Source organism: Nomascus leucogenys, chromosome 5 (genome assembly GCF_006542625.1).
Source record: "Nomascus leucogenys isolate Asia chromosome 5, Asia_NLE_v1, whole genome shotgun sequence".
NCBI classification, from domain to species: domain Eukaryota; kingdom Metazoa; phylum Chordata; class Mammalia; order Primates; family Hylobatidae; genus Nomascus; species Nomascus leucogenys.
Genome location: NC_044385.1, coordinates 27744519 through 27769581, shown reverse-complemented (window position 1 = coordinate 27769581; position 25063 = coordinate 27744519). Strand labels below are relative to the sequence as shown.

Here is a 25063-nt window from a genome sequence, read left to right as displayed (position 1 = left end):
TTACATATGCTTGATACTAAACCTTTCTCAATTATATGTTCCAAATGAATTTTTCTCAGGTTGTAGCTTGCTTTTTCATCTTCTTTAAGAATTCTTCTGATGAACAGAATTTCTTAATTTTAATAGTCAAAAATCATAAATCTTTTCTTTTATGGTTTGTATTTTTTGCTCCTGTTTAAGAAATCCTTCCCTACCCCAAGATTGGAAAGATATCCACCTATATTTTTCTACTAAGTATTTAAAATTTGCTTTTGACATTTAAGTCCCTAATCCATCTGGAGTTGATTTATGGGTATGGTGTAAGGGTGGGATCCAAATTCACTTTTTTTCCAAATGGACAACCAATTTTTCCAGCTCCTTTTATTGAATAATCCCTCTTTTCTCCACTGAAATGCCAGGCCACCTCTGCCCTCATTAAAGTTCCACATATGCATGGATTTATTTCTGGGCTCTCTATTCTATCCCATTGTCCCTTTGTCTACACCTGCAGTGTGGTCTTCTGGTAAGAGCACTGTACTTAGTCAAAAGTACTGGTCATTTATAACCAAAGGGACTTTAGTAGGTCACCTAACCATTCTGTTCAGTTTTCTCTTTCATAACACTTGGATAACAATTTCCTTCCTCAAAAGAATGCTGTGAAGACTAAAGGGAAATCTGTGATACAGTTTTCTAACCTATAAAATTCTTTGAAATATTTTAGGTTGTTTGTTTCATAAACATTCTCTAAGTGTTTCTTTCTTCTTTTTTTTTTTTTTTTTTTTTTTGTCTTTCAGAAATCTTTTGGTTATTAGTAACAAAAAACCTGACTTGCACTGGCTTTAAAAATACGACTTAATGGCCCAAGTAACTTAAATATTCAGGTGGTAGGGCCTGCCTTGGGTGCGGCTTTAAATATTTTTTCCCTCCCTATTCCCTGATTCCTGCAATGTCACCTTCATTTTGAGACGTTATGATTCTAACGCGGCTGTCAGAGGCTTCTGGGGCTACACGAGTCGCTGTCCACATTCAGCTTTAAAACAACCCTCTCCAGATAGCTCCCAGAGAAGAAAGACGAAACTTTTTCCCCAGACATCCTGGCCAAAGTTCTCTGACTCATGTCGTGTAGGTTTCATCTGGGGCATGTGCTCCATCCTTCTCTAAGCATTGAGCAGACAGTTTGGGATCTGCGACTGAAGTTCCTTCTTCCAAAGCTTAGGAACTGTGTGCAGAGGGTTGAAAATTGGTTATTATCACTGAAAAGAAGCAGAGAATGAATGCTGGGGGATAGGGGGCAGCACCCATAGCAAATGGACATTACATTTTAATTTTAATTTTGAACAAAAGAACACACGTATATGGTGACAAATCAAGTAGTGCTGAAGAGTTTACATGGAGAAAAGCAACAGCCACTCTCACCAACACTGGTCTTACTCCAGGGGGAAAATATTTTTAACCCAGTCTGCACTGGACTCTCCCACTGGACTGCTGTCCTAACTCTTTAACAATTTAGACCTAATTTCTTTTTGAATTCAGCTTTATACATGCCAATGCACTTCTACTTCTCCATCCTTACAACTCACTCATTCCAAAGTTTGATAGTCATGCTGTTACTTTAAAATATTTTATTGTTTACCTTTGTGACTTTAAATAATATACTTGTATTTCTTTTCCCATCTATTTTAATTAGTATCTCAAGTTTCTTCTCCGAAGAATTTTAGCTAGCTTTTCCATCTCCTCTGCCCAATCTTCGTTCACTCCCTCTTTCTGTCATGTGCATTTTGTCTTCTGCATTATCAAGATTGTGAACATTCATATTGTGTCCCTCAACCATAAATAATACTTCCCTGCTCTGTACATATTACAAGTTGAAGTTTGCAAAAATTGTTCACCATCTGCTCAAGTTTTGTGCTAACATAATATTTCCTTTCCTGTGGGTCCAACATTACTCAAAGCAGGCCCCTACACTACTCCAAGTAAAATGTCCTTTTGCAGCAAGGTTAAATAGAATCTTTTCTATTGTATTTTTCCAATTATGCTTTTAATTTGTGTGTTATTTGCATAACAACTTTCTCCAACACATTTCATTTTTTGGACACCTACTTCATGCTTTTTTTTTTTCTTTTGTCCTCCTACATGAAACTGGAATGTTTTCTCTTTAAGTCTGTTTTGTAGCAGTCATTTTGCAACTCCCCTTTTCTGCTGTCCTGTGTTGGAGCCATGATCCTCGGAACCTCATGTCTCCCATTTTTTGTTTCTTTCCTCCTGTTGCTTGACTGTATCTTCAATTAACTTCCTTAAAAGGCATGATTAAAATGTAAACATTACCCTCCTTTGCCTGTCAGAAGAAAAAATTATTTTGTTCTCACACCTGATTGATATGTTGGCTCAGAAATTTGAGAGAACATTGCTTCATTTTCCTGTAATATCCAATTGTTCATGAGAAGTCTGACATTAATCTGATCCTTATTCCTTTACATATGGCTTGTTTTTCCTGTCCAGAAGACTTTAGGAACATGCCTTGATCCTAGCCGCATTATAATTTAATGAGAATATTTTATATTTCTGATTTTAAATTCATCTTGCTTAACAGTCAGTGAACCCCTTCAATCTGAATATTCTAGGAAGTTTCTTGTGACATTAAAAACCAATCCCCTTCCCCTATTTTCACCATTCATGTTTTAGGTGTCATACGTAGGTGAGTTTGGAACCTGCTTTGGTTTAAAAAGTCTCCTCCAAAATTTATATTGTAATTTGATTGTCAGTGTGGCAGCATTAATAGGTGGGACCTTTAAGAGGTGATTAGGTCATGGGGTAAGAGTGGATTAAAGCTGTTATCGCTGTAGTAGGTTAGTTATCTCAGGAGTTCACCCCTTTTTTCTCTCTGTCTCCCATGCTCCCTTGTCTTTCCACTTTCCCTCATGGGATGACACAACAATAAGGCCCCCACCAGATGGCTGAGCAGATGCCAGTGCCATGCCCTTGGACATCCCAGTCTCCAGAACCATAAGCAAAATAAATTTCTTTTCTTTATGAATTACCCAGTCTGTAGTATTCTGTTATAGCAGCAGAAAGCAGACTAAGACAGGACCACCTGAATTGGTCTCTTGTTTTGTCTAAATTTTATTTAACCATACATACGATGGAATGCGCTAATCTTAAGTGTATATACATTTATACATTCACATAACCACTATCCAGATAAAGATATGGAATGCTTCCAGCATCTCAGAAGTCAATAACCTCATATTTCAAGGTATCATCAATTGGTTTTGCCTATTCTTGAACTTTTCATAAATGGAATTGTACAGTATACACTCTTATTTGTCTGGCTTCTTTCACTTAACATAATGTCTGTGAGATTCATCTATGTGATTTAAAATATCAGTAGTTGGTTATTTTTTAAACTGCAGTATAATTTTCCATCTTCCACAATTATTGGACCTCCTGTTGGTGGACATGTTTCCAGTTTCGAGTTATTATGAAAAATGCAAATGTGATCATTCTTATATATGAGTTTTGAAGAATATATTACGTATTTCTTTTAGGTATCTATCTAAAAATGGAATTATTGGGTCTCTATGTTTAACTTTATAAGAAACTGTCAAACTTTTTTCCAAACTGTACCAATGTACACTCCTGCTATGATACTGTATGAGAATTCCAGTTGTTCAACCACCTTACCAATATGAGTTACTGTCAGTCTTTCAGTCTTTTTAATTTTAGCCATTCCAGTGGGTGTAAATGGTACTTCATTATAGATTTGCTTTGTATTTTTCTAAACAGTAATGATGTTGAACCTTTTATATGTGTATGGCCCTTTGGATATCCTCTTTTATAAAATTTTCGCTCAGGAGTTTTCTATGCATTTTAAAATTGAATTATATGCATTTTCTCATTGATTTGTAGAAGATTCTATATGTTCTGGACAGAAGTAATTTTTAGACGTATGTATTATAACTGTCTTCTTGCATGCTGTGGCTTGCCTTTTTTCTTAATGGTATTTTCACATTAATAGGATTGTTTAAATAAAAGAAGCCAGGTGTGGGAGCTCACACACCTGTTATCCCAGTACTTTGGGAGGCAGAGATGGGTGGATCACCCGAGGTCAGGAGTTCGAGACCAGCCTGGCCAACATGGTGAAACCCCGTCTCTACTAAAAGTACAAAAATTAGCCAGGTATGGTGGTAGGCATGCCTGAAGTCCCAGCTACTCAGGATGCTGAGGCAGGAAAATCACTTGAACCCAGGAGGCAGAGGTTTCAGTGAACAAAAATCATGCCATTGCACTCCAGCCTAGGTGACAGAGCAAGAGTCCATCTAAAATAAATAAATAAATAAATATCTCCATGTTCTCAATCTTTTCATTTATGATTAGTGCCTATTTAAGAAATATTTGCTTACCCCCAAATTCATGAAGATATGCTTCTATATTTTCATCTAAAACCTTTATTTTTAGAAATTTTTATATTTAGATTTACAAGCCATTGCACATTAATTTTTGTGTATGATGTGAGACAGGTGTCACTAGCATCACTTTGATTGAAAAGGCCACTTTCTCCACTAAATTGCAGTACCAGTGTTGCTGAAAATCAACTGACTATATATGTGTGGGCCTTTTTCTGGACTCTCTATACTATTCAATTTACCTACTTGTCTAGCCTTGCACCAATACCACACTCCCTTAATTACTGTTTTTACTGTGAATCTTAAAATCTTATTAAGTGTTGCCATTTCATCTTTTTTTTTTCAAAATTATCTTGGCGTTTCTATGACTTTTATATTTCCATGTACACTTTAGAAAAAGCTTCTCAATTTCCACAAAGAAAAATTTATTGGTATTTGATCAGGATTGCATTGAATCTACAGTTCAGTTAGGGTAGACTTGAGATCTTAATAAAACTGAATTCCTAATCCATAAATATGGCAATATTTTTCTATTCATCTCCAATTACTTTAGACACATTGATTTTCTTTTAGCAATATTGTGTATTTTTAAGTCTTGCAAAATTTGTATTAAGTTTCTTTCTAGATATTTGATAATTGTACAGCTATTGTAAGTGGTAATTTAAATTTCTTTTGGTTTCCATTTATTTACCTCTAGTGCATAGAAATACTTGGATTTTGTATATTGACCTTGCAGTCAGTGTTCTGGCAAGCTTCACTCATTATTCCTAGTGGCTTTTTTGGCAGTTTAAAAATTGTCTACATTTCTAATCACTTCATCTGTCTCTTTTGCTTATTTACTGGGTGATTTCCTTTTCTGTCTCTTTTGCTTATTTACTGGGTGATTTCCTTAGCTTTATTTTCCATGAACTTTTAGCTTTTGTTTTTAACTTTGGGACCCTATCACTTCTCTTTGAAAGCTCTTTCTCATCCTTTGATTTTTTTTTTTTTTAGAACATCTTGCTCTTGTTTTGTGAATGCAATGAAACCTCAAATTAATCAAGTTATATTATTCTTATGTTGCTTTATTCTGATTTTTCCTCTATAATTTTTATGTATTTTTTTAAAAATCTCTTTCATGCCACTTTTTTATATACCTAGTAATCCTTACTTGTTTATTTATATTTAAGAAATAACTGCTTGGCTAATAAGGATCTCCTCTGCTGCTATGTCTCTTTTGCCTTCAGTCTCTCTTTTGGATGAGAATATTCCTGGCTGCCAGCAAGAGACAGAGCAGAACATGTCAGCTGGTCAGCTTTCCTCTGCTTCAGTGAAGAAGGCAAAGCTCTCAGACTGTTGCCCTTTCTTCTGTAAGAATGTAATGAGAAGGACTTAAACCTGTGATGCCAACATCTACACTAGGCATATTTCAAATACCTCATTCAATTTCCTTAGCAATGGCAGCCTCACTGCCTGTGCCAGGTAGGGGAGATTGGGAGCAACTATTCCTTATGAACACTCGTTTAGGGAATCCTCTTGTGTTTTCTTCATTTCTAACAGTTCGATCTCTCAAACATATGTACGGCCATTTCTCTGAAGCTCCCTTGTAGCATGTTCTGAGCAGTGGCTCTCATGCACTGTCTTCCCTCAACATGCTCTACTTAATGTGCTTTCATAGGTGTTTATTACCTGCTGGTCTCTAACCTCCTTATCTATCTTACTTGCTTTGCTTTTTGTGTCTGTTCTTATATACATACTAGTATATGTTTGTGTGTGTCTGTGTGAACACACACAAGTATATATATGCATATATATAATGCATATTTTATATATGTAAAAGTATATATGAGGAATATATACAATATACAGATTTTATATATGTGTGTCTATGTACATATGTGTATATATATGTATATATGTGTAATATTTTTATTGGCTACTTGAGAAGAACAAAAGGGTAACATAAATCTGCTATCTTGAAGCAGAGTCCTGAATTTTTTTTTTTTTTGCACAGTACACAGTCAAACTACACGTTTACTCTTCTTAACATTGGAATCCTGTTGCTTTAAAATAATTATTATTGAGGTTTATCATTGTTGTTAGACAATTCTACATGGATCTCATGTTTATGCACAAGGATATTTGTCTAATGAAGAGCCTTGGAAAATATAGTCTTCTTCTGGAGAAATGGACAGATTTGTCTGCTGTCCAAGATAATAAAGAGAATGCTTATCACCAGGGCAAAAGTTAGGAAGATTTACTAGCCACCTATTATAGAAGATTGGGATTTTCTAAGCTCAATCCCTCAAGGTAACCTTCAAGTGGACAGCATCTCCCTGGACTGTTCTGCATCTCTCAGGGGGACTTCAGGGCAAGGGGAATCACACAAATATGAAGCTATCTGCTGTGTCATGTGTAATAAAGTTCTTTGTCTCTGACCCGAGAAACTTGTGTCTTCTGCCAGAATTCATGATATTTACCTCAGGCTAACTAGTTAGTTTGCAAACAGAGTGCAATTTAAGGAGTATATATTGTATACAGGACAGAAATATAGAAGGTGGAATTAGTGGTTTCAACTTGTATTATACTAAATCTTGGTATCTTGGCTAGTCTCAAAGATACTAAGATTTAGTATAAAACAAGTTGAAACCACTAATTCCACATTCTAAACTTTGGTTGCTATCATTTTGTTTGATCTTGAGAATTTATTGTAACCTTGACATTCACATTCAATCTCTTTTACAGTCATTTTAGAGGGTCTCTAGAGAAATTAGAACTAAACAGATATATTCAACCTACCATTATTAACTGAAGTCCTACATAAATGCTGTAAAGTTTACATCTTAAACTACAAAAAATGGAAATAGCATCTGTTAAAAATGTTATTATTTCAAGCCATGGAAGCTGAGGATGTGTGCAGAGAAAGACTTTTTTTTTAACTCTACATTTTTCACACTTCTGTGAAGCTTCGGTGTTCTTGTCACTTACTGACATTACTTTAGCCTGTACATTGTTGCTTAAACTCATACAAACTAGTTTAAAATGATAGTATTTAAGGAAAAAATTTGAAAGCATGGGAACAAAAACCAAAAAACTAAATATGTTAAAAGTGGTTTTGTCTGAGTGAAGGAAATAACTTGGGGTGATATTTTCCTATAGTTTTCCAAATTTTTCTATATGCATAGTTTTCAATCATAAAATGTTACAAATTTAATTTTAAGAGTGGGATAGTAAAGAAGAGCCAATTATAAAAAAATCAACCTGAGATCAAAAACCCAACTAAACCAATGTCTAGGGAATTTAAAATGGTTAATTCAGGCAAAGACCAATTTCCTGCACCATCTTGCCCTCTAACACTTAAATGAAAATTTGTGTTTGCAATATTGACATGAAGGCTCTAAAAATCCTCAGACAACAAAGAAAGATATAGCTATGCCTGCAACATGGGAATTTGCTAAGGGCGTTTTATAAGGATTATTCAAAAAGTGTTGAAATAATGATTTTCTGACTAACCTGCAATTAACCACAACATTAAGTTAACCCAAATGTTGCAGTTCCTTCAAAGTTCTGCATAATTACTATCTTCTCACTGTTTCATACTTATATCCCCAGGATTTTTTTCCTAGGGAGTTATTCTATATATCAAATAACCAAACACAGCCCAGGCATTCAAAGCTGAACTTCTTTCCGTAATTAAAAAAGTACTTTAAAAAGCCAACTTCTTTCTGTACTTAGAATAACACTATCGGATCTGGCTACATGGGAATCTGGCAGAGGACACGTCCCACTGTCCTGGGGTCATTGAATTACTGTGGCCCCGGGAGGTACATTTTTCTTTCTATCATTTTGGAATTCTAATTTTTTAAATTTAAAATTAATTTATTGCTTCAAAAGCACCAGTGATATTCTTGTATATCTCTGTCCCAATCAAAATCTTAATATGTGAATAACACTATGCAAGACACGACGGAGGACATAAAGAAGAAAACAAATTCTATCTTTAAGAAGCTTACCATTCAGAAGGAGAAAACAGACGTAAATATAGCAAACCATAAAAAAAAAGCACGCTGAAGGCCGGGAGCAGTGGCTCACGCCTGTAATTCCAGCACTTTGGGAGGCTGAGGTGGGAGGATCACGAGGTCAGAAGATCGAGGTCATCCTGGCAGACACAGTGAAACCCTGTCTCTATCAAAAATACAAAAAATTAGCCAGGCCTGGTGGCACGTGCCTGTAATCCCAGCTACTTGGGAGGCTGAGGCAGGAGAATCTCTTGAACCCAGGAGGCAGAGGTTGCATTCAGCTGAGATGGCACCACTGCACTCCAGCCTGGGGAACAGAGCAAAAAAAAAAAAAAAAAAAAAAGCACGCTGATGAATTGCAATAGGACCCTCACACAGGAGGAGGAACTGTGTGGGACGGCAGAGTGTAAATGCCCAGGGGAATCAGAACATACAGTCAGGAATTTGAACTATACCCAGCTTTTTGTGCAATGGTGATAAAGGCTCCAGCTTGAGACTAAAAGAGATTCAGATGTGTCTAGGGACATCTGGCAAAAAAAGCAGTGTCAGCCCCCAGAATCTTGTCTGCATAAAGACTGAGAAAGTTTCTGGAAGAGGACTGGTCCTGACAGACGAACGATCCAGGAAAGATTAGGTTGACTCAGTAAAAAAGTCTATGTCATGGGATGAGGAAGATAATTCTGAACACAGCAAGTCTGAGATTCATCCCTACCTTAACTCCAGTTCAGCTTAGTCTGAGTATGATGGGAAGCAGAGAGTTCTAAGTAAATGCTGAAGTGGTTTTACTTTGTGACATAAGCAACTCTGCATTGGAATTCCCTCTAGCAGAAATTAACAGAAAGAAAAAGTCTCCCCTGACCACTTTTCCATAGGGTATACATCATCACACAGCTTTGGTGCCCTGAAGTCACAGCACGGTGCCTGGCAGAGCTGGCACTGTGTCTGCCATGCCTTGCCAACTGCCTGAGGGTGGTCAGTCAGGAGAAAATGCCATGCCTTATGGATCAGTCACAGAGACAAGGTACCTGACAATGGCATAGAGGCAGCATCTGGAGCAGGCTTTTAAACCCAGCACAGCATTAGCAGCAGCCAGGGAGAGACTGCTGAACCAGTCAACTGTCAAGCCTGGAATAGCAGAAATGTACCAGCCATGCCCAGCAGAGCAGCAACAACCCCAGCTTAAAAACAGCTGTGTCCCACAACATAAGATCCAACTTATCTGTGGCCATATGAGAATGTAGAGAAAACCCGTCTGTAGGGTAAAAACTTCCCGGGGTTGAGGGGACCTGTGTCAGCATAAGAGGACATGTGATAGTGACATTTGAGTCTTTAATGTTAGCATGCCCCACAATATCTGCAGGAAGGAGAGATCTTGAGAAATCTGGGCTATAAAATTAGTCATTTCTCAATGCAAGTATAGGAAAGACAGCCTTTGGCTTTGGTGTTCAATATTAGGTTTATAACAAAGCCAAAAATAACATTAGGCATGTGTACAGAAATAGTGTCTTAATGCCCCATGTTGATTATCTATTATATAAGGAGCCTTAGAGAATCACAATACTAAGATGTTACAATGATAGAAATCAAGTAGACCAGCCCTCTGATGTTCAAATATGAGAGTGAGACTCAGAAGAAAGCAAGCCAAGCACTGACTGGTGGTGGAACAGGAAGAAGAACAGAAATCTTCTGACTTTCAGCCCAGGGATCTTTGCATGACACTATAAGGACTCAGGGAGACCTAAGGAGAAATAATAAGCCTGACCATTTGATTCTAGAAAGTGTTAGCAAATAACTTATCTTCAGCCATTCTATACAAATAAAAACAAAGTGGTGAATTTGTGTAAGAATGGTTAAGATGCTCTTTCCTGGAATGTGAATGTGTTTATATATACATTTCTATTAATTTGGAAATGTAAATGCCAGGACCGATTTCTGGAATAATGCCTTAAAAATTAGAAACACCATTAGAATTAGATTCAGAACAGAAAAAGTTTGCACAACGTTTTGTTTTCTCTGAGGAATGGATGAAGAAAACATTGGCGGGGGGACAGTGAAGAATGGAGGCGTGCAAGCAAAAATGAGAACCAGAATGAGGAACGAAAATAGAAGAGGAAGTAAGTAGAGGAGAAAGAGCCACATGAGAAGCCTGGAGTGTCTACATGAATGAGATGGATGGGTAGAACTCCATTCAGAGGACACTGAACGTGAAGTTCATCTGTTTTAACTGGTGTGATTTACTTGACATAAGTGACAGCCCGAAACGGAAATAATAATCATCTGTCAAACAATTCGTTTGACTGTTTCTTGACTGTCCTACATGTTGTTTTCTTTTTTTAACCTAACCTGCCTGTTTCCTTGACCAGTCAAGTCAAAACAGACAACCCGATGTGTACATGTTAACACAGGCTCTCTCTTGAGTTAATGGCTCAGAAGTCTGAGTCATTGCCCTGAGAACCCTAGATTCTAACTATTCTCTTCTTCCAAATTAGAATGGGATGGCCTCTGTTTATATTTTCATTAAATGGAACCATATGATTGCAACCTTGCCGCTGGGGGTTGTTAGCAGAGAATTTATTAGCATGAGCCAGTATCCTTGACTGCAGGGCTGCTTCGGTTGCTGGAGTACACCCTTGATTTGCTATTTTTCCTCAAGAGTTCCACTTTAGTGGGTTTCTCCTAGGGCCCTGTGTCTGTATATTGAAGGAGAAAAGAAAAATGAGTATGTCCTTTATATGATCCAGCTGTCTCTGCTACTCCAACCCTCTCTGCTACATTATCAGAGCTTTCCACATGAAGTCTGAAGTCCCCACAAAGGAAACATAAAAGATTCGCTTTAATTTATCCTGTGAAAATATAATGGACATATTCCTGGGAATTGGCAGTGGCTCACTAGGTCTCTGGTCTTTTTTCACATGTAATAATCAAGTTAGAAATTTTCTTAAGGTGTCTTCCTTTTACTTAAAAGGTTGTCTCCCCTGAACTGTCATATAGCCTTTGAGGCCCAGCCTAGATGCCACCACCTCCATGATGTTCTCCTTGATTCTTCCCACCCCATCTGAAAATCCACACTTTTTGGATTTGTGTTTCCCTTCTCTGTGTCCTTAGACTCCACTTCTCCATTCCCTGCTTTGTATCATGCTGATGGCATCTACAGATGTGTCAGCTCCCTGATGCTGGCAATTATGTTTTAACCATCATCATGTTTGTAATAGAGTAATGAATGTTAACTCAAAATGAACTGGCAGAAGGCTAATAGGAAAAGCCTGAGGATGAGGCAAGGCGAAAGGAGGGAGGGGTTATTGGTAGTTGAAAAGAATGTAGAGGGAGAAAGAGGAAAAGACAAGATTGTTCGGTATTACCATGGAAGAGGGTACAGGGTGGTGGGAGGAGCTTGCAGGATAAGACAAGGGGAAGCTCAGAAGGAGGATCACTAAGATGAAGACAGAACAGAAAGTGGTCAGAAGTCAGTGAAGTGCTGCAGTTGGAGTAAATGCTGCCATAATGGTGTGGACAGTAGTTCCTTCCTTGTGGGAGGGGGAGAAAGGTGAGGAGGGCAGGGAAGAGCAATCATCTCATCCCAGGCTACCTCGCCTTCCCATTTCTTCCAGAAGTATGCCTTGTTCCCCAGGCTTACCAGCCTCTGTGACACCTCGTTATTCTGTCACCAGTCCTCATGCAGAGGTTTAAGCCTATTCTTCTCTCCATAGCTCCAGCACCAGAGGAATTCTGAGATTAAATTCCCCAAGTCTGCTCCGTCTTTCAGGTGTAAATAAAACATGATTGTCCTTAGCTTACAAAAGTGTACAGTTAACATGTATGTATGGTCTTGTTTTTCATCTATGTTTATATATATATATATATATATATATACACACACACACACACACATACACACACGTACATAGAGGGATGAGATTTTTGACTTTCTATAAAAAGTCAAAATGAACTGGCAGAAGGCTAATAGGAAAAGCCTGAGGATGAGGCAAGATTATAACCTGCTGTTATAATCAGGTAATCAAATTCATTATGAAACCTCAGAAAGGATGTTGAGTCTTCAATAACACTAGGAAGGAAGATGTGCTGTTCAGAAGTAAGAAGTGTTGACAGTGTAAACAACAGGCCAATCCCTGGAGTCCTAGGAAGAAAATAAAAAGATAACAAAGAGCAGCCTGTACCAAGAAATCGTCTTTGAGGGTTTATATGGAATAAAAGGTCTTCCCATCCTAAAGGAGCCATTCCTTAATCCCACCCCTCAGTAGTCTCTGTTCTTACTACTTCATTGCCTCCTAACCTCCCAACCACTTCCCAAAATGGGAACCACAACCTGGAATTTGGATTGTGAGTAGTCCCTGATCCTCTTGCTGACAAGGTTTAGGAAGGAAACAGGGAGGATCTGTGATTTTGTTCTTTCAGTAGAAGGTGAAAGTAGTTTTTTAAGATATTTCATAGGCATTATCTTATCTGAGCCTTGCAACAATAACCCAGTGAAGACAAAAAGCAACTTTTATAATCTGCCCTTCTCCATTCAGTTAAAGAAACTCAGAACTAAAAAGAGTTCTGAGAATTTTCTAAAATCACTCAACTAGTGAGGAGCCAGCCTGGCCTTCTACTACCAAAGGTAGTGATGCTTTCACCACCTCTTCCTACTTCTTGGTTCACTGATGATGGTTCTATGCTATTAAGATGGAAACTATTTATTGGGTACATTATGGGTCCAACAGGCTTTTGTGAACTGGGCTGACCTGGGGAAGTAACCATCAAACATGACTTTGTTTCATTGGAAAAATTTGTTCTGGGTTCTAAACAGCTGATTTACATACAATATTTTAGTACACAGCTCATTTTAAATTGAGGACTGCCTGTACTAAGCTTCTAACTTCTAAGGATAGAAAGATAGTCCCTTTTATTTTTCCTGTTCTGCTTTTGGAAACTACCAACAAGGGTGCCAATTAGCACCAGATGGGACAGGGACTGTGTGATGTGGAACTCCGACCACTGGGAACTGGAACAAGTCCACTAATGTATTAAGCAATCGAAGAGCCAGAAGTTGGGCAGGCTTCAAATTTGGCACAATGTAAAGTTCGGATCTGTAAAGGCCCAGCTTTAAACACAGAATCAGTCCCTTCTCTACTCACTGCCTATGAAGACTAGCAAGGGGAATGGGAATTTAGAACTCTAATACCTTCAAGCCTGTAGACTTTTATTTGCATATTGCCTTTCATTCTGTGTCTTTTCTCCATTTTGAACTTGAGTAAATCTTTATGGAATAATTAAGAGGAGGTGTAAATGCTTGTTTATCTTGGAAACTTGGATTTTAAGTCTATAATTCTTACTTAGCTGCCTTTACTTTCTGGATATCTTGATTTTTTAAATTATAACTTTGCATATGTCCAAAGTCAAAGTTAAGAGTAGAAATGAAACATCAGGTTAACTCAAACTCAAAGGTAATTGAGATTTAAATGGTATGTGTTTACTAAAAACATAGATAAGTGAAGCAACATGGGAATTTCTATCAATATTATTCAGATAAATGTCTATTTTCTTCTCCTCGTTTAGCCAGCCACATGCCTTCAATGCAAATTTAGCTTGCTGAGTTTTGTCATTTACCACTCATGCTGTAATACATTAGCTTTCCCAGGCAGTGATCTAAATCACCTTGGAGACAGTTGAACACAAGATAAATTGAACACAGTTTTGCCTCAGCTTCATACAGCCTGTATTTAATAGAAATGAAGTTAGGTTTTGCCTATAAAATTAGTGTCTTAGATCTGAGCACTACTTTCCAAATTTTTTTCTTATTATGGCACATATGGAAAATGATATTATTTAGTAGTGCTCACTGGTCTAAAGAGATAGATAAGGTAGCTCATGGCTAGGGAAAAGTGACTGAGGGCTCGAGGTACCCCAGATTCTGCCCAGCCAAAATAGGGCTGGGGGATCAATACCTCAACACACCTGGATTAGTAGTACAATGTGTTCACATCTACCACTGGGAACACCAGATTGGAAGCTCTGGAGTAAAAGATATTTAAGCACTGTTTGGAGATTCTATGACTTCTTTATAGTATAATTTACTGGGACTTGACCACTGATGTGTGATTTGGGTATTATGGTTCAAAACCTTCTAAATCATAAACTGATCCCAGAATGTTTGACTCTTGGTTAACAGCATGGAAAGGCCCCTAATGCTGGGATGACCAACTGTCCCAATTTGAACAAGAATGAGGGGTTTCCCATGACATGAGACTGTCAATGCTAAAACCAGGGCAGTCCTGTATAAACCAGGGCAGTTATCTCCTACCTACACTGTATTAAAATTCTTTATTAAGGAAACAAAGAAAAGAGAATCCAGGGTTTCTGCTTTCAGGGCTTGATGTTTGTTGTAGTCTTTCTTTCCCGGCCATTGGAACCAGAGGCAGCACCCCTGTGAATTGGTCATAGAGTCCAGGTCATCTATGGTTTAAAAAGCAGAAGGCTATGATTTTTCTTATAAAATGTTTTCCTTTGTAGAGTTGTTTTTGCCAGTTCCAAGAGGAAATAGTGGGCTGAAATCAAGGGGCATGACTGGATGACTAGTACTAAGCAAATGATTCGTGCAAAGATTTCATTGGAAACATTCAGACTCATAACAATAGTAGTTCTGACATGACTACCTCTTGCCTGAGAAACTCATAAACATGGCCTCTAGGCTATACTTTTTTTTTCAGCAGCTGCTGGTTCTTTAATTTAATTATAAGTTACAAGTAAGCTTCTTAAAGAGGCAATGTGTGTACCAAACAGTGTTCAGAGGACACTCTGTTCACAAATTTTATGACAGTCAGCACTGTTGGAATTACATGTTCTAATATGAGATGGGTGGACTGGTGTGGGAGAAATAAGAGCCACCATTCTCCTCCTCCCCCACCCAGACTTAAACCAAAATTGTTTTTGAGGTTCAAAAATATTCACATGACAGCTTTCTATGTTTGGCTGGAGCAGACTAAACTGCAATGCCAAGAAAATGGTTCCTTCTATCTTTAATTCTAATACAGATGTCACAGGACCTGAGAGGTGCCTCAGTGCTGGGTCCTCCCTCTCACGCAGAGCTCCTGTTTCATTGTGAATATTTATTATGCACTTACTTATGTACACAGAACTAGGCTTTGCACTAAATGAGAACGTGTAAGGTAACAATCTTTGCCCTCAATGTACACACCATGTCTTGAGGGAAAAGCCATCAAAGCAAGTAAGTAATTTTTACACAAAGCAGAATAAAAGAAAGAATAGAAATGTAAAAACATAAAAAAGGAAGAAATGGCATGTGAGCTGGTGGCATTTGGCAGGGTTCGCCATGTCAGTGAAAGGGGTGAAATTTGAAGTTCTAGAAACACACAACAGGAAGTTTTTTTCTCTTGCCATTACCCACCAAGACTAACATACTCTTGCTTCTCTGAGATCCATGTCACACAGAAGCTCTCTTTTCTGAATGAACGTTGACTTTGAAGTCAGACAGATTTCAGTTTGAATTCCATCTCTGTCAGGCATAAACTGTGTAACTCTGGGAAAATTAGTGTCTCTAAATTGATTTTCTACGTTATAAAAGAGAATAACCAAAACCAGCTTTATAAATGTAGAAGAGGTAAGATATGTAAAATTGCCTCATACAGATCTTCTACAAATTGGGCAGTTTATGACAGAGAGGGAGAACTACATGTAGTGGGAAGACTTGTACTGTACTCTCTCATGGTGTATAATAGCCCCCAGCTCTTTCATTATTAGAGAAACCAACAATACATTTTAAACTTACGGTAAGTTAGATTCATTAGAATCTCAGATTCTAAGAATGAAATCCTTAGAACTGAATTAGACTCACTGTTTTCATATTAATGTCTTTTTCTACAGGAGATGGTGGAGTTAAAGATGCATGAGGGAAGGAAGGTAGAAGATGTGTAAGTATGTGGACAGCCAAAACCTGACAAAAAAGAATGAATATACTTCAGAAGAAAATGCATATTTCATGTCCTATCATCCAGTAAAAACTAGTACATATTTCTCTTTTACATGTGTTTTATTATATCTTTGGTTACTGATATTGGTCAAATGCAAACAAAATACTCATTGGATATACCAAGCATCACTTACAATGATGCAGCTTTATTCTTGTAGAGAAATTGTTGGAGGGAATTGCAATACGGTTTTGCAATGTGTGTAACATTTTGGCACATACTAGTGATAATTTGCAATGATTTTTCCCCTTCATGAATATATTCCAGATATTAATTTAAGACTCTAATATGAGGAGACCAACTTAGGTAACCCAGTGGTTCAGGGTCAGCAGGTTGGATGTGATTATCTCCAAAAGTCAACTCCCCTCTCCCGCCTGCTTTAGCCATCTTTTCCACTGTTTATTTCTTCTTACCATTAGTAATATTTTTTTCCTAATACCTATTTCAGCTTTTCTTCCTCAACAACTAGCTGTCTTCAGTAAAGGAAAAAAACCACACTCCCTTTTGAACTACAAAGATAGAATCTTTACCCCACGTTTAGACTCAAATAAGAAGAGGAGCTGTAGAAGGAGTAGAGCTTGGTAGAGGACAGAAGAGGTGCAGAGGAAGAAAACAGAAGGGCAAGCACGGTCTCTGTTTTCCTCCTTTTCTTGGCCCACATACTATTTTCTCCTCCAAGTCCCTGACTAATTACAAATTCACTGTGGGAGGCTGTTGTGCGTTCCACCTGGTTTCCATTGCACGGGAAGGAGATCAGTGCCCAAAACACATTTCAGTGCCTGACATGGAAATGCCAAGAGTTGAAATACCCTGCTGAGCAATATTGATAGATAAGCAACAAGTCACATCTCTATCAAGTCATTTTTTTTAAATATCTACATCAATTTCCTTTTGCTAGATGAGTCAAATGCTTACAACTCTAGTTCTTTCATACTTGGCAGAGTAACACTACATTTTTTTTTTTTCTGGTTAAGAATTCTGTGATCTTCAGCAAATTTGCTTGTTCTATCACTGGCTCCATTTCTTTGGGATTTTTCTCAAAATGATCACAATGTTCATTGCCCTCAGTTTCACTGTTGGGTACAATAGGTCTATTATTTTTATGCGATGCTAGAATTTCTTTTTAAAAACTTCTGGGAAATTAACTACTGAATACATCAAATGTGTGGAGAAGGTAACCTACATCCATTCATTCGTTTATTCATTTAGACAACAATAGTTAGTTCTTACTATGTAATCAGCACCATATGGGCAGTGGGGATACAGCAATGAAGGAAAAGAAAAAAAATTAAAAGACAAAATCCTCTGTATCATGAATTTTACGATAAATATTCTGTGACAAGAGAGACAAAATACATAACATAATAAACAATTGTATTACATAATATTTCAGAGAACAATACTTAGGATAACAGAGATGAAAGGTGCTGGATGACAAGAGTATGATTTTATACAGAACGATCATGGGTATCTGAGAAGGTGATATTGAGGAAAGAATTAAAAGAGGTTAAAGAGCAAACCAAATGGATAGAAAGGAATACTACTACAGGCAAAGACCCTGAAGTGGAACATGGTTATGAGATGATACCAGTTGCACTGCCTGACCATATTATCTTGGGCTGTATGGAGTCAGAAACATGATTTTACCATAGCACTTGAAAATCAAGCCAATAAAACATGTTCAAATAAAATATTACTCTATTTCCTTCATGTTAGGCTCAGAAAAATTTTACGCTAAGTGAGATCAGCATTCCCTCCTTTCAGACTTATCCGTTGGTACTACAAAACACTGTAAACAATATAACTACAGAGCAAGTGTTATCATTGTTCAAAAACACGAATGTTGTTTCCCATTGTAATATAATGAATACACACTGAGTTGTTTGCTTTTGGAAAAAAGTAAATGTTGGAATACATTCTATAAACATGGTTTAAGTTATGTTATAAAGTTACATTTTATAGGCAGTTTTACTGGTCTTATAGCCATCAGCCAAAAGTCTCAGGTGCTTAGGTTGGTGGAAAAATAAGCTACTGTCTGTAGAGTTTTCAATAAAACAGTCAAAAAAGAGGTTGATGTTAAAGAAAAACTAACATAGAAACTAATATTATTTTAGAGATCCATTTTTTTCTGTTTTACTTTATATTATTCACATTAAAATACTTTATAGGTTTATTTCTCTCAAAGGATTTAGGTTTTTTCCAAAACGTCAACTCGGTCTTCAAAGTTGGGTTTAAATTAAGATTGAGAAAAATATTTTTTAAACTCTTGTAATTTCTAATTATTTTTAATCATGTCTTTGACATTTTGCTTATCTATATTTAAAAAAAACTCAATTCATCCACCTAACAAAAAACTACTTGTACCCAAAAGCTATTGAAATAAAATTTTCTTAAAAAATCTCAAAAAAGACATTAACAATAGCAGTAAGGGACTCTTGAATCACCAACGAAGGAAAACTCACATTTTCAAAGGAGGCTACAAGTAAAACTGATATAGTCATCTTTTTCCAAAACATAGTAGGAGAATAAATTGCAAATAATTAAATTGGGTTTCTAGGCTGAATGATAACTTTTGAGAGCTGACATCTGATCACTGAGCTCACCTATTCAAATAAACGTAGTATTAGTTGGTCTGTTTTTCTTTCATTATATTTAAAGCTAGGAAAATCTAGATGGAATAACCAGTCTCTCTCACTGACAACTTTGTATTTTTCTGCTGCAAAGGAGCTCAATTTTCTTTACTCATTTTTTCTGTGTTTAAACAAACTCTAAATAAACTTTATATTTTTAAACATTTACGTACACACACCCTTATACACCTAACCCAAGAGAAGATAAAGTTAAATTTTAGTAACCTGAAGTTCTTCATTGATGCCAACATGGGATGCCTCCTTCTTCTCCCACAGCAATGTCACGAGGAGAATGACAGCCTCCACATGATCTGTCCCGAAAGTCTTCTCATCCCTCCACTTCATGAGCCTTACTCCTCTGACTACCATGTTCTTAAAGTTTCACAAGGGAGCTGGCTCATTTGCTGAAGGAAATGCACACAAGCATGACATTAGCATGTCACTTTTAACATGATAATCCTCACTAGGGCTTCTCTGGGACAATTACCAAAATGTTCTCCAAGAATAAAGCAGGAAGATCCTGAGAGCAGATTGGAGAGTGTGATGACTGAACCAGTAAAATCGTGCTAGAGAAAGAGGATCAAAGAGAAAAGTGCACATCAACAGCAAACACTCTCATTCACTTACACCAATCATCATGGAGGCTGAAGGACTTTCTGGGTTTGGTCTCAAAGAAGACTGGAGAAATTAAGGCTGATAGGCACTTGTTTTAGCTAACTAGATACAAACTTGTAAAAATGTTAAACCAAAAAAAAAAAAAAAAATGAGTCTTCCTCCACCGCAACCCCAGGCCACATTCACAGAAATAACTACTGTTCACTATAACAGTAGCTACATTTATAGAATATTGGTATTCTATGCCTATACAAAGAGGACATATGTTTGTGTGTGTAAAACATACAAGATACATAAATAAATATATATAATTCATGTATATGGGTTCCTATATATTCATCTGCTATCTATCTATCATCTATCTATCTATCTATCTATCTATCTATCTATCTATAGATGTGAAGTATACCCATACTACCCATTGCTGGTGTTATTCTAAAATGACTATCTTAGAGTTTGTACACATTCTTCTGTGAATTATCTGTACTGCACTGGGAGGATTGATGGAGAGGGAAAAGTTATCTAAAATAAGAGCAAATACAGAATTGGGTTTTTCTCCCTTGGGAAGGGACTGAAGAAATTAATATTGAGAAAATTTCAGAGGACATGATTTCTTAACATAGAAAGTAAAAGCATATACCAGGGGAGAGGAGCAAAACTAACATCTGTGGCTTAGAAATGAAATTGTGGCCTTTGCTGATCTCTCTACTGCTCAGGATGCAGGCACATCACCAAAAACAAGAGATCCAGACTTCCAGGAGTGAAACAACAGAAAACAACCAGTGGCTCACTGTGACACTGGAAATGGCTGTGAAGAACATAGAATGCTGAGAGTCAACTGTCCAATGGATGAACATGAGAAAGAACTAAGACAACCCCTCAATTTTCTAAATATGCCAAAGGAAAGCCTCCCTTGCAGAATGGCTGATGCTTGGAATATAGATGGCATGTATAATCATTTAGTTTACAAATTGGGGTCAGTTTGACATTATATGATAAGCTGTAAGGAGAAGAAATCTTACCTCTCTACATTCCTAATTTGGCTATAAATGTGGTGTGCTGCAGGCAAGTCACATTGGCACATGAGAGCAGACCGTTAAATTCTCAGAAATTTTGTAAACCAGTTGTTAAACACAGGCATCATTAAAAATTAAAGTATATAAACTTTCGAATAAATAAATTTTAACAAAAACAAAAATATATTTGTCAAAACTCAACACGTCCTAATTATTATCATTTTACTATCATCTATGCTCGTGAAGTTATTTTTATCTATTCTATGGGCATAATGGATACAATATGTCCAGCTCACTTTCCAACTTTTCCCTTAGTTGCATCACACTGATAGCTTGAGACAGGCTAAGGTAGAGGTATTAATACCACAAAAATTGGCAAACACTACAAATCAGGACTTCATTTGTTTTGTTGACTGTCTACACCACTAGTTCTCAACCAAGGTGATGTTTGCCCCTCCAATGCCTAACATTTGGCAATGTCTTGATAAATTTTTGGTTCTTCCAACTGGGGATTACTACTAGTATCTAGTGGGTAGAGGCCATGGATGCTGCTAAATACCCTATAATTCACAGGATAACTGTATTAGTCTGTTCTCACATTGCTAATAAAGACACACCTGAGACTGGGTTATTTATAAAGGAAAGAGGCTTAATTGATTCACCGTTTCACATGGCTGAGAGACCTCACAATCATGGAAGAAGGTGAGTGAGGAGCAAAGTCACATCTTATATGGCTGCAGGCAAGGCAGTGTGCGCAGGGGAACTCCCAGTTATAAAACCATCAGATCTCATGAGACTTATTCCCTACCACAAGCACAGTATAGGGTAAACTGCCCTTATGATTCAATTATCTCCATCTGGCCCTGCCCTTGACACATGGGGATTATTACAATTCAAGGTGAGATTTGGGTGGGAACACAGACAAACCATATCAACAACCTCCCATAACAAAGAATTATTCAGCCCCAAATGGCAGTAGGGCTAAGGTTGAGAAACGCTGGTCTAGACCTAATAAAGTGATATGGAAAATATTAATAGTGGAGATTAAAGTATCATATCTGTACTGGTTACATTGGCCTATGTCTGCCCTCCTTTCCTATCATCACAGACAACTTTAGCTAGCCTTCTGTCTTCAGAATTTTCCAGGCAAAGGCAGGTATAACTTCCTCAATTCTCAAATATCTCCAAGCCTAACAGAACCCACCTCAGGTGATCTGGAGTGATCTCTCACCATGCTTCACTCCTGTACCGCAATAGTATCTGACCCATGACTCCATCTGTTGCTCTTGGGGCCCTTTCTGACTTACTTGGTGGAGGGAGCAACATTAACATTCTCTTCTTCTATGAATTACCTCCAAATACAGCCTCCTCTAACTAAATCTCTATCTTCTACCTTCTATTGTATATTCTGGAATTAGCTAGTAGGATATGGGTCTCAGGACTAGCTTTGCTATCACATGGTAAATCTTGAAAGTTTATGTTAAGAGTGTGCGTACTTAGCAGGAGAATGGCGTGAACCCAGGAGGCGGAGCTTGCAGTGAGCCAAGATGGCGCCACTGCACTCTGGCCTGGGCAAAAAGAGCAAGACTCCGTCTCAAAAAAAAAAAAAAAAAGAGAGAGTGTGCATACTTAGAACTCACTGCTCTCAGCTTTGAGGCTTCAACTGAAACTTTAAATAACAGAAAAATTCCAAGGCAACAACCTATTATATATACTTGAAGAGTCCCATTGCAGGAGCTGGACAAAAGCAGGCTCTGTTTATAGAAAACCATTGATCAAAACTGAAACAAGTCTGATGTTCACTGTGAAACTATATAGTGGGCCACAAACAGGGCCTCTAAGGTTGTGCAACTCCACCTGGGAGTGGCTGATGGAGTTCAAACTCTTCAAAGTTCCAAAGGGATTCTCTGGCCTTTAGTATTTGGACAGAAAGACATTGTGCAGATAGATGACCCATGGATAGAAACCAACTAGGCATTGTGGGTTGAGTTCACTTACTGGAAAATTTAGGCAAACAGATTCAATTATTCTAAGAGGCCAATCAATCATCCACAAGAGTAAGAACTTCACACTGGCAGAGGCTAAGTCTGGATGACCTGTTCAATGTGGTCACCTCCCCTTGCCTTCTCCCATGCATTGTCATGGAGCTCCAATAAGAGCTTCATGCTCCATCCACCTCAGTCCACACAGAGGTCTCTAACAGCCAAATGTTAGTTTTCTTTGAAGAACCTTTAAAAATGGCTATTTGCACAAGCTTCTTAAAGTCTAACAAAATCAAATAATTGAAATAGTAGAGAATAAAGTGAGTGGATTCGAAAAATCCACATCCCCCAAAAAAGAAATTCCATGAGTCAATAATCTGAGAAAATGAAAACCAGAACTAAACAAGTAAACATGTTCTTCTTCCTTGTATCCAAAATTTAAGTAGATTGTCACTTTCTTCCAGAAGGCACTTCACATAGTAACCTTTGGTAACTGCTGACTTTACAGAGAGATTTATTGGAGGTAGGAAAGCTGTAGTCACTGCCTTGCCAAAGCAGTAAACATAAGGGATTTACTTTCCATAACAATTTACTTTTATATTTTTAAAAATACTTCAGGAAGAATATACATTCAAAGAATATTTCGTGGAAATGAGTATGAGACGCTAATTGTAAGTTTGGGAACTTAAAAGATACCACATATTGAACACAAAATTACTGTCAAAAACTGTCCTACATGGTGGAACTGTATAACCATAAGTCATTGTAAGTTAAAAACTACCTTATTCCTTGCTACAATAACCAACAGGGACTCAACAGACATATAAATTTCTTCTTATATGGTGATTACCTAAATGTCACTCCTTTGCTTTCCTCTGAAGGTGTAAAAAAAACAAAGCCAGCCGGGCGCAGTGGCTCACACCTGTAATTCCAGCACTTTGGGAGGCCGAGGTGGGCAGATCACGAGGTCAGGAGATAGAGACCATCCTGGCTAACACAATGAAGCTCCGTCTCTACTAAAAATACAAAAAATTAGCTGGGCATGGTGGCGGGTGCCTGTAGTCCCAGCTACTCGGGAGGCTGAGGCAGGAGAATGGCAATTAAATTTTTATCAGTTATTCCAAAGTGGAATGAGTATGGAATATTATTCAGCAATAAAAAGGAATGAAGGACTAATACATGCTACAACACAGATAAACCACTAAGTGAAAGAAACCAGGTACAAAAGGCCATATTCTCTATGATTCCATTTACATAAAAGATCTGGAATGGATAAATCCATAGAGACAGAATGCAGATTGGTTTTTGCCAGGAGCTGGGGAGAGGGGAAAAGGGGAGAACCTGCTTAAAGGGTAAAGGGTTTAGGAATGATGGAAATGTTTTGGAACTGGATAGCAGTGGTGGTGGCACAGTGCTGTGAATGGACTAAACATCACTGAATTGTTCACTTTCAAATGGTTAATTTAGAAATAAGAGAGGAGAAATAACAACAGAAAAGTTGAATGAGTAGTCACAGGATTCCCAAGTTCCCTAGCAATTAAGTTGTTTTCTTCAGCATAGGCCAGAAGTTCACCCAATACAGACACAGTGACAGATAGAAAGTCAAGGTTTAGACTAGAGAAAATCAAGATTCCTTCTAGTTTGAAACTATGATAGTCTGTGATGATGTGTCATGATCTCCAGAGCTCTTCAAATAAAAACAAAATTATCTCCTATGACCCACAAGTTCTGCATGGCCTCACTGAACAAACCCTTTGTCCCCACCCCACACACCCCCTACTCATGTCATTCCATGTTGCCTCTTGTTCTAACTGTCCTGCTTTTTTTCAGTTTCTCATACACACCGTGATCCCTCCCTTTCTCCAGACCCTTGCACATGCGTTTATACACCCTACAATGCCCTCCCCTTTCTACCTGGTTAATTCTCACTCATCCTCCAAGCATCATTCCTTCTGAGAAGATGGCTGTCACTCATTGCACCAAGACAACAAGGATCAAATATAGTGGAACCAAGAAAGGAAAAGAGAATGAAGGAAGAAGTGACTGTGGAGGCAGGATGGGCAAGACTTAATGACCTTAGGGATTAAGAGTCACTGATTGGATCACAGAGGCTTTGCCAAATGCAAACTTATTTGCATTTATTTGACTATTTATCATAATTTGCATCATTTACCTAGTACATCTTATTCATACTTATATGCTATACATATATTATATACTGGGTATTAAAGTTTGTCTTCAACATTCTAATGTCCTTTCTTCATCTAACTGTATGCTGTTTAGAAACAAATCATATTGGGCTGGGCACAGTGGCTCATGCCTGTAATCCCAGCACTTTGGGAGGACAAGGGGGGTGGATCACCTGAGTTCAGGAGTTTGAGACCAGCCTGACCAACATGGAGAAACCCTGTCTCTAATAAAAAATACAAAATTAGCCAGGCACAGTAGTGCATGC

General features: G+C 37.7%; 1 protein-coding gene across 1 annotated transcript in view; it reads right to left on the bottom strand.

The window, feature by feature from the left end:
* The window catches only part of LOC115835090, a 33025-nt gene extending 13144 nt beyond the window's left edge, over positions 1 to 19881 (bottom strand). The window contains exon 1 of the mRNA XM_030812492.1: positions 19221 to 19881. Coding sequence (XP_030668352.1) covers positions 19221 to 19364 — 144 coding nt within the window. The 5' untranslated portion in view covers positions 19365 to 19881. The remainder of the gene's footprint in view (positions 1 to 19220) is intronic.
* Between the last annotated feature and the right edge of the window lie 5182 nt (positions 19882 to 25063).